A 17,406-nucleotide genomic window follows, 5' to 3' on the forward strand; every position below is an offset into this window, starting at 1 on the left:
CTTCCCCCAGCACCTTTTCATAACCCTGCCAAAAAGTTTTCTTCCTTCCCAAGAACCTTTTTCAAAACCCTACTAAATAGTTTCCATCCTTTCACTAGAACATTATCATAGCCCTTCCCAATCTTGATACTTGCATAAAAAAAAAAAAAAACTTTCTCCTAAAAATCGTGATTTTACTTGACATTTTATTATTGAACTTTATGAAGTAGATGGCAGTTATTTTTGATATGATGAGAGAGCTTTGCTAAAGTGTATCTGACCCCACAACATGCTACCCACAACACTTTGCCCTGACATTCTCCTGGTCCTAATTCTCATGGCTGGTGGTATTGGTTTATTGGGGTCCATGTGTTTAGCAGAGCTAGGATATATTTTGAATACTGACATCAAACAGTCTGATGTCTTTAATCTTTAAAGTCTTTAGCTCAGAACACCAGTAAATTAAGGCTATATACCTTATGCCAATTTACTGTAAATGTTCATTAATTCTGACTGATATAAATCCAGGGATAGATGTAGTGTCTTTGTGTACAATGTATGCAAAACAAAAGTTTAATGGTAGCCTATCTGCATTATGCAAATTCAATCCAAGTTAAAGATTGTTTTTTTTTCAACATTCGAAAAATTCTGCTTTCAAAAGTTGAAGGACATTTACTGTATCGTTATAATGTTCAGTTTTATGGAGTGTAACAGTAGGCTACATACATAACAGTTAATTGACCAAATCTGAGCTAGGCAATATTGAATTAGCATGGAGAGGGCCATCAAAGTGTAATATGCTTTCAACAGTGTTAAATTGGAACTACACAGTACGAACATGATATTCAGTAATTCGCTGTTGTTATATACAAAAGGCTTCACAAATTTTTCATTCTTTTGAATTTGCGTAGGAACTTAAATGTTATATAAAACCCATTGTTGTATATATACTTGTGTAATGGAGAGAGAGCATCCCTTCGGCAATGTTAGATTGGGTACGTTATATGGCTTCTTGTATTCCATCTGGCAGTATATATATCCTACACAAATCCTGTTTACCATTTCTACTTGGGAATCCTTTCCAATATTTGACAGGGAGATGAAATATTGATTAAATATTCCCTTCCAGCTGCACTTTCTTCATGTTTCTGTAAAATTACATCATGAATGTGGGCAGGAAAGCAGGTGTAACAATTCACATTATCATTAGCGAGACTTTAGTATTTCAATGTAGATATATAATTATAATCATTAATATGGAATAATCATTGTAAAAATTCTTTATCTAAATATATCATTACATTTTATGTCTGTTTGTTTTTTGGGGCTAATGATTGAGTAAAAATGAATAAGATGTCCAGAAATATTATCATTTGCCCTCTACCTATGGGTTGTGAGTATGAAACCTTGGCTGCATAAAGCAGTTGCTAATGACTCTTACTGTCTGTTGTCTGTTGGTCTTTTGTTTACTTTAGTTTGCCAGGACATCTAGTTTTTGTTGCATAATTGCATTTCAGAGCTGATAACATTGTATAGTTGCTACCGAGAACTGAGCAACAATTTTTTTCTAGTCAAATATAATGAGGAATTAAGGCTTGATTTTAAAAGAGCTGAATATGTCTGATATGGATACCGTGAAATGCGATATTTTTATGGAATTTTATATTTCTCAAATTAACTAAAAAATGTTTACAGAAAGATAAAACTGTCCTGTATTTTCCAGGGGCATCGTAAATCAAAGGTGTAGAATAGATATCCAGAAATATTATCATATTACCATTTGTAATGTTAGAACTTCTTCAGTCATGAACATCCATCAAGTACCCAGTGTCTCACAAGAGGCTCTTCTCAGTGTAATTAAGTGTGCATGGCCTAGCAGAGGATATCTCTGATTTGGTTTTAGTTTGAATTAATTGTTTTAACATCCATGTTACAGCCAGGGTCATTTTAGGCTGTGTCTGGTTTTGGTGGTGGAGAAAAACCACCAACTTAAGATCAGTACTTCACAACTGCCCAAGATGGGATTCAAACTTGCAGTCCAGAGGTGAAGGGGCTTGTGGTAATATGTCTGGACATCTTAACCACTCAGCCATATAGCAGTCCCAAATCTTTTCAGATACTAAGTCATACACAAACAAACAAACAAACCACAAAGGGCTGGAAGAGCTTGAAAATTAAAATAAAGATTTGAAATCCATGGTAATAAATTAATGGAAACAACATTTATATTGTCTTTTGTTTGATTTTACAGATTACTTTTGGCAAATGCGGTGAGGTCGGGTAAAGTTGTTATGACACTACGAAGGAGAAAAAAACGTCCTGCACCTCCACCCCCTGATTATCCTGACGACAAGTCGTCGCATCGCAGCTCAACGCCAACAGCTTCTTCTTGTTTGGACAGTGGCGCTACCTGTTACTCCAGTCCAATGTCACATTCCACAGACTGTATTCCACAGGAACTCTCTAAAGTAGCGTACATAAATGGTCACCAAGGCAATACCCATAGCAACAATGGCAGTACTTATACTTTGAATTCCATGTGTGACTCTGCTGATGAAATAACGGGTTCATTAGACGATGTGTTTTCTGATACCATGGGTGATTCAATAGTGACTTCAAAGATCCATCCCAAACTTATGTCTAGTTATTGTAATGAAAAGCCTGTAAATAATGGACGTACACATACAGATCATGTTAAAACAGACGATAAGCCAAGGACACAGAGTACATCCGCCATTGAGGATGTCTTACAATGGAAAACTGTTAACATAGATATAGGTAGTGACGAGGTAGACTACGTAAATACTGCCGAAATGGCAAGACGACGTAGGGGTAAAGGGTTGTCTCCCTTGAATCAGAATTCCAATTTTAAGAGTGACATGTCCAGTTATAAATCCGATCCAGAACTGGTGAATATCCATAGAAGTTATCAGAAGAAAAGTAAGAAAAATTTATGGCGTTATCATGAAAGGTCACAAACGCCAACATCATGCTGCAGTTCAAGGTCAGATAGTGGCTTCTCAAACTCATCTCCTGCTGCAGGCAAGGTAAGACAACTCCGTATATTACATTTACTACTCGGAATATATGTACAACATGGAGCATTAGATGTTATTAACTGGATTTAGTATATAATTTGAAAAACATTAATATGATGTATTGCATGCATAGAATTCAGAATTTGTAAGTTCTACTCTCAAACAAATGAAATGCCCATATTCACAGAAGAAGAAGAAAAAGAAGAAGAAGAAGAAGAAGAAAAAGAAAAAAACTATTATATTATATGTTTACCCTTTCAATTTCCCAGTGGTCAAGAAGATTCAACCAACATTGTCTTGTGAAATTCTGAAGGTTACCGAGTTAACAGGAAGTAAAATTTGTTATAAAATATCTTTTTAACTTATATGCATAGATCTACCTTTCCTTGGCATGTGTTCAGAAAATGAAGGATGGTATATAATCTCCAATAAAAATACATTTTTACTTTAATAAAGTGACACAAATAGCCAACGTAAACATCCCATGATAGTGAGGGTCATGTTACCCTAGGATGATGTATTGGGAGTGTTTATTGTTACGATACAAGTAACTAGGGTACAATGTGGGTTTGGGCTGTAGATAAATGAAGGAGAACCAGTATACTGACTAAGTAAGATAGGAATCTTATGTAATGTTAAATGTCACACAATTGACACTACCTATTTACTGGGAGTGGGGAAAATCTAGTTGTTGACATAGCTTTACCAACCTCAAGGTTAGTCTGTGGAAAATTGTCTTCATTCAACTGATTTAAGAAATAATTTTGTCAGATTGATATCTTCTTCATGTAACAAATGTCTTTTTTACTTATTTTCCCTTGATAACAGGCTACTCTGGTGTCAACTAAATTAGGCATATAAAGTTAATACTGTATAGCTGAACACCATTCAGTATAGTACAGTTATTCTCATTGGATTGATAATTTTTTTGAAATATTGTTATAGTGGCAAAAACTGGTTTGAGAAAAAAAAAAGTAATAAATGAATTGTATACACCTTTTAGCCAAATCGTGAAATTAAAAAAAAAGATTATTTTAACATTTCATTTTCTCAAGGTTTTTTTGTCCAGTTGAATAAAGAAAATTTTGACCCGCATAAATAACCGTTGATAGAGTATAACAATGAAATCATTATTGATTTGGTTTATTAACCCATCAATATCAACAGATGGTGTATAATTAGTAGTCCACACACATTTTGTATCATATTTCAAAAACATAATGAATGAATAATTATTGACCATCTTCCATTTGTAGGTCACCCTGTCCAAATTTAAAGTTGCCTGCCCATTTGTCAACAACCAATTTCTTTTTCGTAACCCCTTATTGGAATTTAGATCAGTTTTACAAGTAGCATCTCTATGGATCAGAATGGTGCAAATGAATTGGTCTCTTTCATGTTAAACGTTGCTTAGTCCAAATTGTGCATATTATGTTTTTTAAAACAATTCAGAAAACAAAATGGACATCAGGCAGACAATTTATCTTTTTTTCTTTGTATTTTCATAAGAAATAGATTTTCTTTTGCAAATAATTTGTTTGCTCCAAAAATTTTTGAATGTTGTTATTGTCTCCAGTGTTAAAATCATGCTTCCCTGATTTTTCATTTCAGAAGAGAGTTGTAACAAAGATGCACCTTCTGAAAGATGAGAATGGTTTGGGAATCCACATTGCTGGCGGTAAAGGCTCCAAAAAGGGTGACATTGGCATCTTTGTGGCTGGTGTCATGGAAACAGGGGCAGCATTCAAGTGAGTTATGAGCCTATACCACTGCCATAGGTGTAATTTTAGGAGAAAAAGTTAGCAACCAGACCAGGGTTCGAATGCAGGACCTCCAAACACTAGCCGAATGCTCTACCTGGCTTTGATTTCTTGAAACAATTTTCAGTCAAAAATGGATAAGACTTAGTTTTGAGTTTTGACTGAAGTCTGTGTTTTTTGTTTAGATAAATCGTGCCTAGTCACTGATGAATGGCCTTGTCTAATCTTGTGACTTTGTTTGTAGTCTGAATCAAAATAATGCTTCTTAAGACCCATTGCATTTGAACATGAGTGAAGGACTTCTAAGATTTGTTGCATGTGGTTTGTTGATTTAATGGATCTTTTCATGTCTATTGATTTTGATGCAAGTTATACATTTTCAATAATAAAGCAATAAAAAAAGGAAAATTAAAGATCAGTAACCAGCTAGCATTTTATCATTGATGTATGGGTTACATCAACAGTTTTTGGCAGATTCTCCTTTTTCTAAGTTTAAAGTTTTGATAAACAATGGTTTATAGATATGTATTGTTATAATCCTTAATGCTATAATGTTTTCAGGGATGGTCGACTAAAGAAAGGAGATGAGTTATTGATGATCAATGGTAAATCACTGATTGGCCTGACACACGCTGAAGCTGTGGATGTCCTCCGTAATTCTCCTAAACTGGTACAGCTGGTGGTAGCTTCAAAGGTGAGAAAAACACAGGTGGACATGACCCCAATTCCTCAATAGAGGTGAAAAAGTCAGAGCAGTTACACACCTCCCTTCCCCAACCCCTACACAGATAGGTAGCAAGGTGTGAAGGACGCATGTATAGACATGACCCCCAACCCCTCAATAGAGGTGAAAAAGTCAGAGCAGTTACACACCTCCCTTCCCCAACCCCTACACAGATAGGTAGCAAGGTGTGAAGGACGCATGTATAGACATGACCCCCAACCCCTCCAGACAAAGGTGAAAAAAAGGTTAAAAATATTTACACACCTCTTACACTGCTTCTTAGCAGACTTACTACTTTTATAATTGTTTTCTTGGCTGTTTTAGTTACAGATGTATGTTTCATCCTATATTTAAGTCCAAGCAATAAAATGGGGAAGGGAGGGTGCATGTATACAGTGTTATCCATGTCTGTCCGGTCTTGTCATGTCACAGCGCTGTTGTACCCATTCAGATCACATATGGAGGTAGAGCCATATATGTCATATTACAAACATGATGGTTATTAAAAGACATAATTAAAAGAATTTCAACACATTACTTCATCATTTGGAATGCCATTATAAGTAGGTATTGATCACTAGTTGCTAGATCTGTCTTTACATGCATACCTGTCATTGTCAGGTAAGGAAGGCAGCCTCCATTGCCTCGTCTGTGTCCTGTTCCTACAACAGTCTAACGCCCTGTGCTAACCCCATGTTGACTACCAGTCAGTCCTTTGATGCCGGATATGACCAGACTGACCGGTCTGGTTTTGGTAATGGAGATCTCGGTGGTGACAAAACTGTACCCGAGGTGACAGCCCAGACACCTCATGGAACATTCATCAAATGGGAGGAACTCTTTGAGGTAATGTTTTACTTAAGGATGTATGTTATCTTTGTAAATGTTTCTCTGGTAGAACATGAAAAAGGCTTTTTTGAAGTATTTACTTTTGTATATTTCCTTGGAGTATAACAGAGTTATTTCCCTTTATTGAACACTATCATGAACATTAGAAGTTATTTTTGAGTTATTTAAGGTGCAGTGAACTCCACATCACATATAATTTGGATTATTGTTTTCATTAGTTATTAATAAGTTCATCAATAATATATGCTGTAATTACTGTTATTTTGCAGAAGTTTAAAACTGATGGCCTGTGTACTGATAGCTCAGACAAGAAGGACCCATCAGATAAGACAGTAATTGGAACCAAAAAATGGAGGTTTGAGTCTCCGCAGACCATAACTATCAACAAGGGGTCGAGAGGAAAAGGACTCGGTTTCACCATTGTAGGTGGCAGTGACTCTGAGAAAGGCAATATTGGAATATATGTTAGAAGAATACTACCTCAGGGGCTTATACATGAAGATGGCTCCATGAAAGAAGGTAGGGAAGTATACATTGTAAATCTAATCTTTTACCATTCACTCATTATCTCTATATCAGAGGGTCATGTTAACACTAAGCTTTGTCCATTAAAATGGTCTTTGAGTCAAGTGTAATTGAATTTAATATAATGTGAAACACTGCAAAATATTGTTTACAAGAGGTTCAGCTGTGTGTATAGTACGTCTACTTATCAGGATGATGCTAAATGTTAAATCGTGGCATGAATGTGAAAATTGACAGATAATTTTTCTTGCTATCATATAAGCAATACAGGCCCTTTGGGCCACTTATATTGTTGAGTCACGACTGCATAGAATATTTTTCAATAGAAGTGATATATATTTCTAAACCATTTTCCTCTGCAACATTTTGTTTGAGATGATTAGTTTCTTGATAAAATTTAATTAATTTTTTTTTTTTATCAGTGTGTGGGGAATCGAACAACCTGAAGTTAATATTGTTTCTATTTTTAACGTCTGGCTGTCGGGCTATGAATTACAGTGTCATTTTACGACAAGTTAATTAGAATGTGATGCAAGAACATGCAGAACCAATAATAATAACTGTAGGATTGGCATCATCAATCACTCTGGTTGGCTTCCCTCGCCTGAAGGAGCTTATACCATTATTAAAGAGCCCATTATCTGTCGTCGACTCCCTTAAAATTGTGAATTCTCCAAAATGCAATGATGGATTTTGGAGGATTTGGCCTGTATAGCACAATTAAATGAAGATAATAGCTCCCTTAATGGATCAGAAGGGTGGGAAGATAGAGTATGTTAGTCTAAATCTGAATCAAGTCAATATGTCGAGACATTTTAACCACTCGGCCACCATGGCCCCTCATTGCTGATGCAATTTTTTATTTTAATTAACATGTATTTGGCTAATAACCCATCTATAAACCAAATATAGCCTATTACTAATATTGTAGTCTATCACCATTTTTTCACCAGGTGATGAGGTACTGGAGGTGAATGGACAATCCTTATCTGGTCTTAGTCACAAAGATGCCCTCAACAAGTTTCGGAAGCTGAAGAAGGGGCCAGTTACTATTGTGTATCGTCACAGGATAGGGTCACGACCTACAAGGTACTTAAGGATTATTGTGGGTGTATTAAAAAGTTTTATTGTCACAAAATTTAATCTTTCTTTAGATTTAACAAGAATATTATAAAAAAGGCTAAATGGTTTCTGATATGACCTTTATGCCTTACATTATACATTGCTCAATGCTTCAAGCAATTTTTGTAGCATGAAAGACATACTACAGAAAATTGTGTAAGCTCTAATGTTATTTTGTTTTAACAACATCGAGTCTGAAGTTTCTGTCATTATTTAATGTTATGTCATCTGACAAACTCAGCAAGAGCACATCATGATAGTTCAGGAGTGAATGAAATAAACCATGATTATAACTACAAGTAGTAATTGATTATCTCCCCTTACATCCACAGCCCATCCATAAGGTCCGGTTGTGTGACTCCCATAGATTTCTCCTCGGACGGCAGTCCTGTGTCCACTCCTGGTCATTCTCCGTATGGAAGCATGAGCGACCTCTCCAAAATTGACCAGATGGGGACCAACTATAGCATTAATGACAGTTCTAGTGGTTTCCTTTTAAAGCCTCCTGGTCAAACAGACGCGTATAAATATTTTGGTGGTAGCAGAAACAGTAATGAGAATAAGAAAACTGATCTTCATAAAAACTCAGAAAACAGTGCTGATCTGGATTATGTTACTCTTCACAAAGGTAAGTCTTAAGTTAACTGATTTCACTGGAAGCATCCCTAGCTAGCTCTTTTTCAAAAGTTTAATACATAATTAGCTTTATTGATGAAAATATTTTCATATTTGGAACAAAGATTTGACTGGCAGCATTAATAGATTATCGGAGGGGTTGGTGATTCAAAATTGTGAAATTGGTTTGAATTTTTTAAGTATAACTACTAAGGTATCTGTTGATAAAATAGGGATGGATGATAAAACATGTGCTACGCTAATGAATTATGTTTTAAAATGTAATAAATCTGATAATATACAGAAAGATAATCACAATGTGATAAGGTTTATGATAAAAGGGAGACAACCTTGTTTTACAGAGTATGGAATAGGACTGGGTGTATCTCTACTGCGGAGGGATACTAACGGAGTCAGTCATATTTACATCCAGGATATTGCTCAGGGCTCAGTGGCGGATAAAGACACACGACTTCGGTAAGTAAAAAAATAAAATCAAAATTCACAAAGAAATATATTGTATTCTGTGTACCTGTTTTTCAAAACTAAATTTACGACAAGTAGTATCTAATTGAAAAGAATGATTGTTTTTAGCCCACCATCATCAGATGGTGGGCGATTGAAATCGCTTTTTGTCCGTGGTCCGTGGTCCGTCCTTCCCTCCGTTCTTCCGTCCTTCCCTCCGTTAACAATTCTTGTTACCGCTATTTCTCAGAAAGTACTGAAGGGATCTTTCTCAAATTTCACATGTAGGTTCCCCTAGGGCCCTAGTTGTGCATATTGCATTTTGGGACCAATCAGTCAACAAGATGGCCGACAGGCTGCCATCTTGGATTTTGATAGTTAAAGTTTGTTACTGCTATTTCTCAGAAAGTACTGAAGGGATCTTTCTCATATTTCACATGTAGGTCCCCCTAGGGTTCTAGTTGTGCATATTGCATTTTGGGGCCAATCGGTCAACAAGATGGCCGACAGGCCGCCATCTTGGATTTTGACAATTGAAGTTTGTTACCGCTATTTCTCAAAAAGTACTGAAGGGATCTGTGTCAAATTAAATGTGCAGGTTCCCCTAGGGGTTAAATTGTGCATAATGCATTTTGGGACCAATCAGTTAACAAGATGGCGACAGGCCGCCATCTTGGATTTTGATAGTTAAAGTTTGTTACCGCTATTGCCCAGAAAGTGCTGAAGGGATTCTTCTCAAATTTCACATGTAGGTTCCCCTAGGGCTCTAGTTATGCTTATTGAGTTTTGGTACCGATCAGTGAACAAGATGGCCGACAGGACGCCATATTTGATTTTGACAATTAAAGTTTGTTACCGCTATTTCTCAGAAAGTACTGAAGGGATTTGTGTCACATTGCATGTGCAGGTTCCCCTAGAGGTCTAGTTGTGCATATCATATTTTCAGACCGATCGGTGAACAAGATGGCTGACAGGCCGCCATCTTGGATTTTAATAGTTAAAGTTTGTTACCGCTATTTCTCAGAAAGTTTTGAAGGGATTCTTCTCAAATTTCACATGTAGGTTCCCCTAGGGCTCTAGTTGTGCTTATTGCATTTTGGGACTGATCGATCAACAATATGGCTGACAGGCCGCTATCTTGGATTTTGACAATTGAAGTTTGTTACCGCTATTTCTTAAAAAGTACTGAAGTGATTGTCTCAAATTTCATGTGCAGGTTCCCCTAGGTTCCTGGTTATGCATATTGCATTTTGGTACCGATCGATGAACAAGATGGCGGACAGGCTGCCATCTTGAATTTGGATAGTTGAAGCTTGTTACCACTATTTCTCAGAAAGTACTGAAGTGATTGTCTCAAATTTTATATGTAATTTCCACTAGGACCTTAGTTGTGCATATTGCATTTTCAGACTGATTGTCAAAAAGATGGCCGACAGGTAGCCATCATGGATTTTGATAATTGAAGTTTGTTACTGTTATATATCTCAGAAAGTACTCAAAGGATCTTTCTCAAATTTCATATGTAGTAATATGTAGTGAAAGTTTGGAAAGCAGAGAAAAGATCCCTCTTTCGTTTGTCAGACATAGATCATTCTTTGGTGGGCGCCAAGATCCCTCTGGGATCTCTTGTTAATTGGTGAAACTTGATGTCTTTCATTTTATACCAACATCAGAAATTTTCTATTCTTGACTACTTGTTTTTGGTCTTTTACTTCTCTTATCTTGTCTCCTTGGTACATGCAGAACAAAACCACCATTGCTCATTTAATCTCTGCATGTATATTGAAAATAAAAAAGGACCAAAATTTGTGTGTATTCAGGGCCCAGTTCACCTATGTTCTTTACCTGATGGAAACTCCTTCACATATATATTCTCAGTAGCAAATCATAGCAGAAGTTAGGAAAGGACATTCATCCTTAATATTGTTATGCTTTCCTGTGAGAATTTGAAATTAAAGAAAGTGAAACCTATACCATAAAGTGTGGCATTGGTAACTTTAGTCATGAAAGTTGTTGATGTAAAAAAATTGTTAACAGGAAGGGAGATATGATTATGGAGGCTGAGGGGAGATCACTCCAGGACATCACCTTACTGGACGCATACCAGGTTTTCCGTACTCTCCAGGCAGGTCCTGTCACCCTGGTGATTAAACGGGGCAACAAATTCAAGGTGACCTTTCTCTTACTATTGTTTATGTTTATTTGGGTTGTACTTAACCTTATCTAGACCAGAGGATCAGTGAATTTATCTTAGAATGCAAAATTGTCTTTAAAATCTGTGCCCATCAATAAATTCATACCCCACCCCCCAAAGCAGGGTTAGGAGGAGAGATGGGGCTCAGTACAAAAATAGCAAAAACAAATTAATTGAATCACTTTTGGACAGTTTCTGGGAATTAAGAGCTATGTGCTATTTCAGTTAAGATCTTTCAAGTCCAATGTCTGTAAATCTCATTTATTTCAAATGTTTATTGAAGTGTTTGCCTAAAAAGCAGTTTTTTTCTGTGCACTGAATGATTTTTGATAAAACCTTGTAGACTTTGTATTGTTGATGTACTTCATGTATTACCAGCCAGGGTCATTTAAGGACATGCTAGGTATAAGAAGTGGAGGGAAGCCAGAGAAAACCACTACCTAGCAACTGCCCTACCTACATATTATGTTCATTTAGATCAATACATGGATAAAAGAACCACTACTAATAACGAAAAACCAAATCTGATACAAAGTTCCAATTTAATAAACATGGTGGCTCATTAAGAATTTAATTAACAAAGGACTTAGATGATAAAGGGTCATTTGATGTTTTTGAGAAAGCTTATGACAAGCTATTGCCGTACATATATATATATTCCACTTGTAGGGTAAAGAAGAACTTTAGAAGTTTCCATCAGATGCTGTGATTTGTGTTTAAGGTACAACATGTATTGATGCATCTGTTGTGTGGTCTCTTATTAACAATATTCATACTATTGTAACATTGTATCCTGTGAACTCTGTGACCCCTATATGACCTTTGTGTGACCTCTATATGATTTCTGTATGACCTGAATGCACTAAATGTACCCATGTAAACCAGGTATATGCACATAACTATATTAATATTTATATATATATGTATCAAAGCAAGATACTGATTTGATGAAATAACCTCATATTTTAAATGTATTTAATTTGTCCACCATGCTGTGTCATTGAAACTCTCATGCATCTACTGACATGATTTATAGTTGAAAGCATGTAGCTTCTTAGTGTGCATCTTCATATCTGCTGTAGTATACCTCAGCAAGCTGAGAAACAGTCTTGTCTGTGTTGTTGTGTGTGACTGACTGTAACAATGGCAATAAACCATCTCCATCTTCATTTGTTGGTCCTTCCACTCAGTGGTCAATGTCAAGGTTATCTGCTCTCATCAATATTAGATTAACCCAAGTCATATTTGTCTTGATACTTTTTCTGCTTTGGATTAACATGTCTATGATATTGTGAATACAAAGGTGACATTCTTTCCATTATTTGTTGCCATATCACAATGTTTTGTCAGAAGAAAAACAAAAATATTTTACGCCAGCAAATGACTTTTTTTTCTATTACTCTTTTGCAGACAGAAGCACATGAAAATTAATATCAACATTTAGCCATTTTCAGTTAATCAGAAAATGCCTTATTTTTCTCCCTATCTATCTCTTTGTAGTTGTAGTATCTCAGTTAATTTCTCAGGGAGTGTTTGATTTGCATCTCTCACAACCTAATTAAAATTTGTCAAACTTAACGAATAATCAGACTATCTTATATTTGAAGTGGCAATCTTCATAGGAGTTTTCTGAGACTGGATCAAAACATCTTTAAATGGGGCTCACCTGATATGTGTACAGAAAAGAGTGTTTATTATAAGATATGCACATGTGTAACATGTTGTAATTAGTCAATGTTTTGTAGTACAAGTCTGTTTGGTTTGTGTTCTGAAAATACTGGGTGTTGTAATTCATGTAATATTGATTAAGTTCATGCTATTTTTGAGTTTGAATATGTTGGTTTCGTGATACCAAAACAACATCAGTAAAGTACAATTTATCATCAATTATGTAAGTCCCACCTTCTTGTGATTGTGATGTAGTTTTGTGATATCACCATTGCTGCAAAATGGGACTTACTCAGCCAATATAGTAATAGGATCTCGAAACCCTATTGGCTTTGCATTGTTGGAATATTGCTTCTTTAATGGTTATAATAGCTTGAATATTATTGTCACATGCAGCTTTTACTAATCAAATGGCCAGATATTCTGATGTATTTTGTTTCAAACTCGGTATATTATTGAAAGGAAAAATAATACTGTATATTATGTATGCATGTCCATGCAGTTGGATTTAGATTAGCAAATTATGGCTATGAACAATTTTGTAAATGAAATACTACTCTCTATCCTTGGGAAAATTTTAAACAAGGAGAATAGGTAGTGTTGTTTTAAAAATGAAATGGTAGCCAAGAATGTTAAATATGACTGCTATTTTCATAGAATAGAAATATTTTCACAGAATACAGATGCTTTGAAATTTTAAATCCTAGAAGTAGTGACTTTCTATGTGACACATTGACATACACATCACACATGCTTTGTTGTTTTTTCCAGACCATCACCTTGCATCTTCCTCCACCTACTGAGAAATCCCACCCAAACAATGGCAATGAAGATCTTTGTGTACTGCCACAAGACACTGTCAGTCAGAGTTCCAAGCTGCTTCAGAGTGAATGTGCTGCCAGCTCGTTACCAGAAGGCAAAAGTTGTGGGACATTGAACTTGTCAGCAAAGGGTGCTAGTTGTGACACATTGAACTTTACGATGGAGGACGCTAGTTGTGAAACATCCCAATTACCGAAAGTGGATATTTGTTGTGAGTCATTTAAAGTACTGACAGAAGACACAAATTCCAGAACATCAAACTCACCCACAGAGGGTGCCAAAAGTAAGACATCCGACTTACCAAAAGCACCGACGGAAGGCACATATTCTCCAGTAGAGAGTACTGTTCCACTGCTGGAGGCTGAACGACCATCTTCTCTTCGTCTTCCTCAATCAGTTGATTCATTGACTAATGTACCCCCACAATATACGGACAGTTTGTCAACAGAGCATTCATTGGACAAGGATGAGTTTTTAGTGTAATCACCAAATGTCGCAAGTGACTACAATGGAATATGTAGCTATACTATAAGGGATTCTTTCTGGAGAGGATTGAAATCTTTGTTGAATAATTGAATATTTCACTAATCATTTTTTGATACAGATGTATATGTTGAGGATGAACATTACCATATGTAAACCAGTTACATGACATCTCATCTATTAAGTGCTTGCTACCTATCTGTGATGTGACTTTTCGTCCAATATGGATATCTGTTAAGGGTGTATGCCACCTTATTGTAATGTGACCTCCAGTTTCAAAAGATCATCTCTAAGATACTGTTATCTTTCATATTCATGAATAGCCTATACAATTGAATCTTTATTTCAATCATGAATAGCCTATACAATTGAATCTCTTTATTTCAAACTTGGATAATTTGAATGCTGTGTGTAATTCAAATTATTTTATTGGTCCCAAACAAATCTATATACCTATATGTATATATCTGAGTAATTGCTTACCTCAAATTCTCTGTTAAATCCAAGTTTTAAGATTTTTTTACCAGCTTTGAGTTTACAAGGTATCACTGTACATAAAATGTTAATTAGTCATTAAAGGGAATTAACTCTTCCATAGATGAGAGTGAAAACATTAAATGTGCATGAATTATTTTCCTTGAAGGGTGTTTTTTCGGTGATATATGAAACACTATTTCTATATAGCTCCTTCATTAGTGTAAAATCGTAACAGATTAATTTAAAAAGAATGAAAAGCATTTTTTCTAGTCAATAAGCTATTTTAAATTGTATTTGAGTGAATTATTATTTACTGGTATCATTGTAAAGCAGTACACTACATTTTTAGCCCACCATCATCAGATGGTGGGCTATTCAAATCGCCTTTCGTCCGTGGTCCGTGGTCCGTCCGTCCGTCCGTCCGTCCGTCCGTCCGTCCGTCCGTCCGTCCGTCCGTCCGTCCGTTAACAATTCTTGTTACCGCTATTTCTCTAAAAGTACTGAAGGGATCTTTCTCAAATTTCATATGTAGGTTCCCCTAGGACCCTAGTAGTGCATATTGCATTTTGGGACTGATCGGTCAACAAGATGGCCGCCAGGTAGCCATCTTGGATTTTGATAGTTAAAGTTTGTTACCGCTATTTCTCAGAAAGCACTGAAGGGATCTTTCTCAAATTTCATATGTAGGTTCCCCTAGGACCCTAGTTGTGCATATTGTATTTTGGGACTGATCGGTCAACAAGATGGCCGCCAGGCAGCCATCTTGGATTTTGATAGTTAAAGTTTGTTACCGCTATTTCTCATAAAGTATTGAAGGGATCTTTCTCAAATTTCATATGTAGGTTCCCGTAGGACCCTAGTTGTGCATATTGCATTTTGGGACTGATCGGTCAACAAGATGGCCGACCAGCCGCCATCTTGGATTTTGATAGTTAAAGTTTGTTACCGCTAATTCTCAGAAAGTACTGAAGGGATCTTTCTCAAATTTCATATGTAGGTTCCCCTAGGACCCCAGTTGTGCATATTGCATTTTGGGACTGATCGGTCAACAAGATGGCTTGCCGACCGGTGGCCATCTTGGATTTTGATAGTTAAAGTTTGTTACCGCTATTTCTCAGAAAGTACTGAAGGGATCTTTCTCAAATTTCATATGTAGGTTCCTCTAGGACCCTAGTTCTGCATATTACATTTTGGGACTGATCGGTCAACAAGATGGCCGACAAGCAGCCATCTTGGATTTTGATAGTTAAAGTTTGTTACGGCTATTTCTCAGAAAGTACTGAAGGGATCTTTCTCAAATTTCATATGTAGGTTCCCCTAGGACCCTAGTAGTGCATATTGCATTTTGGGACTGATCAGTCAACAAGATGGCTGCCAGGTAGCCATCTTGGATTTTGATAGTTAAAGTTTGTTACCGCTATTTCTCAAAAAGCACTAAAGGGATCTTTCTCAAATTTCATATGTAGGTTCCCCTAGGACCCCAGTTGTGCATATTGCATTTTGGGACTGATTGGTCAACAAGATGGCCGCCAGGTAGCCATCTTGGATTTTGATAGTTAAAGTTTGTTACCGCTATTTCTCAGAAAGCACTGAAGGGATCTTTCTCAAATTTCATATGTAGGTTCCCCTAGGACCCCAGTTGTGCATATTGCATTTTGATACTGATCGGTCAACAAGATGGCCGCCAGGTGGCCATCTTGGATTTTGATAGTTAAAGTTTGTTACCGCTATTTCTCAGAAAGTACTGAAGGGATCTTTCTCAAATTTCATATGTAGGTTCCCCTAGGACCCCAGTTGTGCATATTGCATTTTGGGACTGATCGGTCAACAAGATGGCCGACCGGTGGCCATCTTGGATTTTGATAGTTAAAGTTTGTTACCGCTATTTCTCAGAAAGCACTGAAGGGATCTTTCTCAAATTTCATATGTAGGTTCCCCTAGGACCCCAGTTGTGCATATTGCATTTTGGGACTGATCGGTCAACAAGATGGCCGACCGATGGCCATCTTGGATTTTGATAGTTAAAGTTTGTTACCGCTATTTCTCAGAAAGTATTGAAGGGATTGTTCTCAAATATCATATGTAGGTTCCTCTAGGACCCTAGTTCTGCCTATTGCATTTTGCGACCACCATCTTGGATTTTGATAGTTTAAAGTTTGAAAAGCAGAAAAAAGAATTGTAAGTTTGAAAAGCAGAGAAAAGATCCCTCTTTCATTTGTCAGACATAGATCAATCTTTGGTGGGCGCCAAGATCCCTCTGGGACACTACATTTTTATAGGTTACACTTATGAAAGATATTGAAAAGGTATACCTTTATTACAGCTATACTGAAGAAAAATAAACACTCCAAATGTCCTATATAAAGAATTGTGTATGTATACACACTTTGCATGATCCTGTGGTACTATTTCAGTTAAGGAGGGTGTGATACATCATATACAATAAAAGTTAACATCATTTAAGCATTGATGTTACTTTTTTTTAACTTAATAGAGGTATGAAAAAAATTTGTTTGCAAACTGTGTGAATCCGCATAGCGGATTCTCACAAAAGTTTACAAACCAAATATATTTCATACCTCTATGAAGTTAAAAAATAGTTACATCAGTGCTTATAATTAGTTTTTCAGACTATTTGATAACATAAAGTACGTTTAAACGTACGATTCCATTGATTTTCCAATG

General features: G+C 36.3%; 1 protein-coding gene across 3 annotated transcripts in view; it reads left to right on the forward strand.

Moving 5' to 3' along the window:
• Positions 1 to 14,568, forward strand: part of LOC138333331 (inaD-like protein) — a 43,668-nt gene extending 29,100 nt beyond the window's left edge. For 2 of the 3 annotated variants that reach the window (XM_069281637.1, XM_069281639.1), the window contains 10 exons: positions 2,231 to 3,026; positions 4,629 to 4,765; positions 5,339 to 5,471; positions 6,123 to 6,347; positions 6,620 to 6,869; positions 7,829 to 7,964; positions 8,330 to 8,625; positions 8,975 to 9,089; positions 11,115 to 11,247; positions 13,711 to 14,568. In XM_069281637.1, coding sequence (XP_069137738.1) covers positions 2,231 to 3,026; positions 4,629 to 4,765; positions 5,339 to 5,471; positions 6,123 to 6,347; positions 6,620 to 6,869; positions 7,829 to 7,964; positions 8,330 to 8,625; positions 8,975 to 9,089; positions 11,115 to 11,247; positions 13,711 to 14,244 — 2,755 coding nt within the window. In that variant the 3' untranslated portion in view covers positions 14,245 to 14,568. Of the gene's footprint in view, positions 1 to 2,230; positions 3,027 to 4,628; positions 4,766 to 5,338; positions 5,472 to 6,122; positions 6,348 to 6,619; positions 6,870 to 7,828; positions 7,965 to 8,329; positions 8,626 to 8,974; positions 9,090 to 11,114; positions 11,248 to 11,940; positions 11,993 to 13,710 lie in introns of all 3 variants that reach the window. The other variant, XM_069281638.1, reaches the window with a different exon arrangement.
• The last annotated feature ends 2,838 nt before the right edge of the window (positions 14,569 to 17,406 follow it).

Source organism: Argopecten irradians, chromosome 10 (assembly GCF_041381155.1).
Source record: "Argopecten irradians isolate NY chromosome 10, Ai_NY, whole genome shotgun sequence".
Lineage (NCBI taxonomy): Eukaryota > Metazoa > Mollusca > Bivalvia > Pectinida > Pectinidae > Argopecten > Argopecten irradians.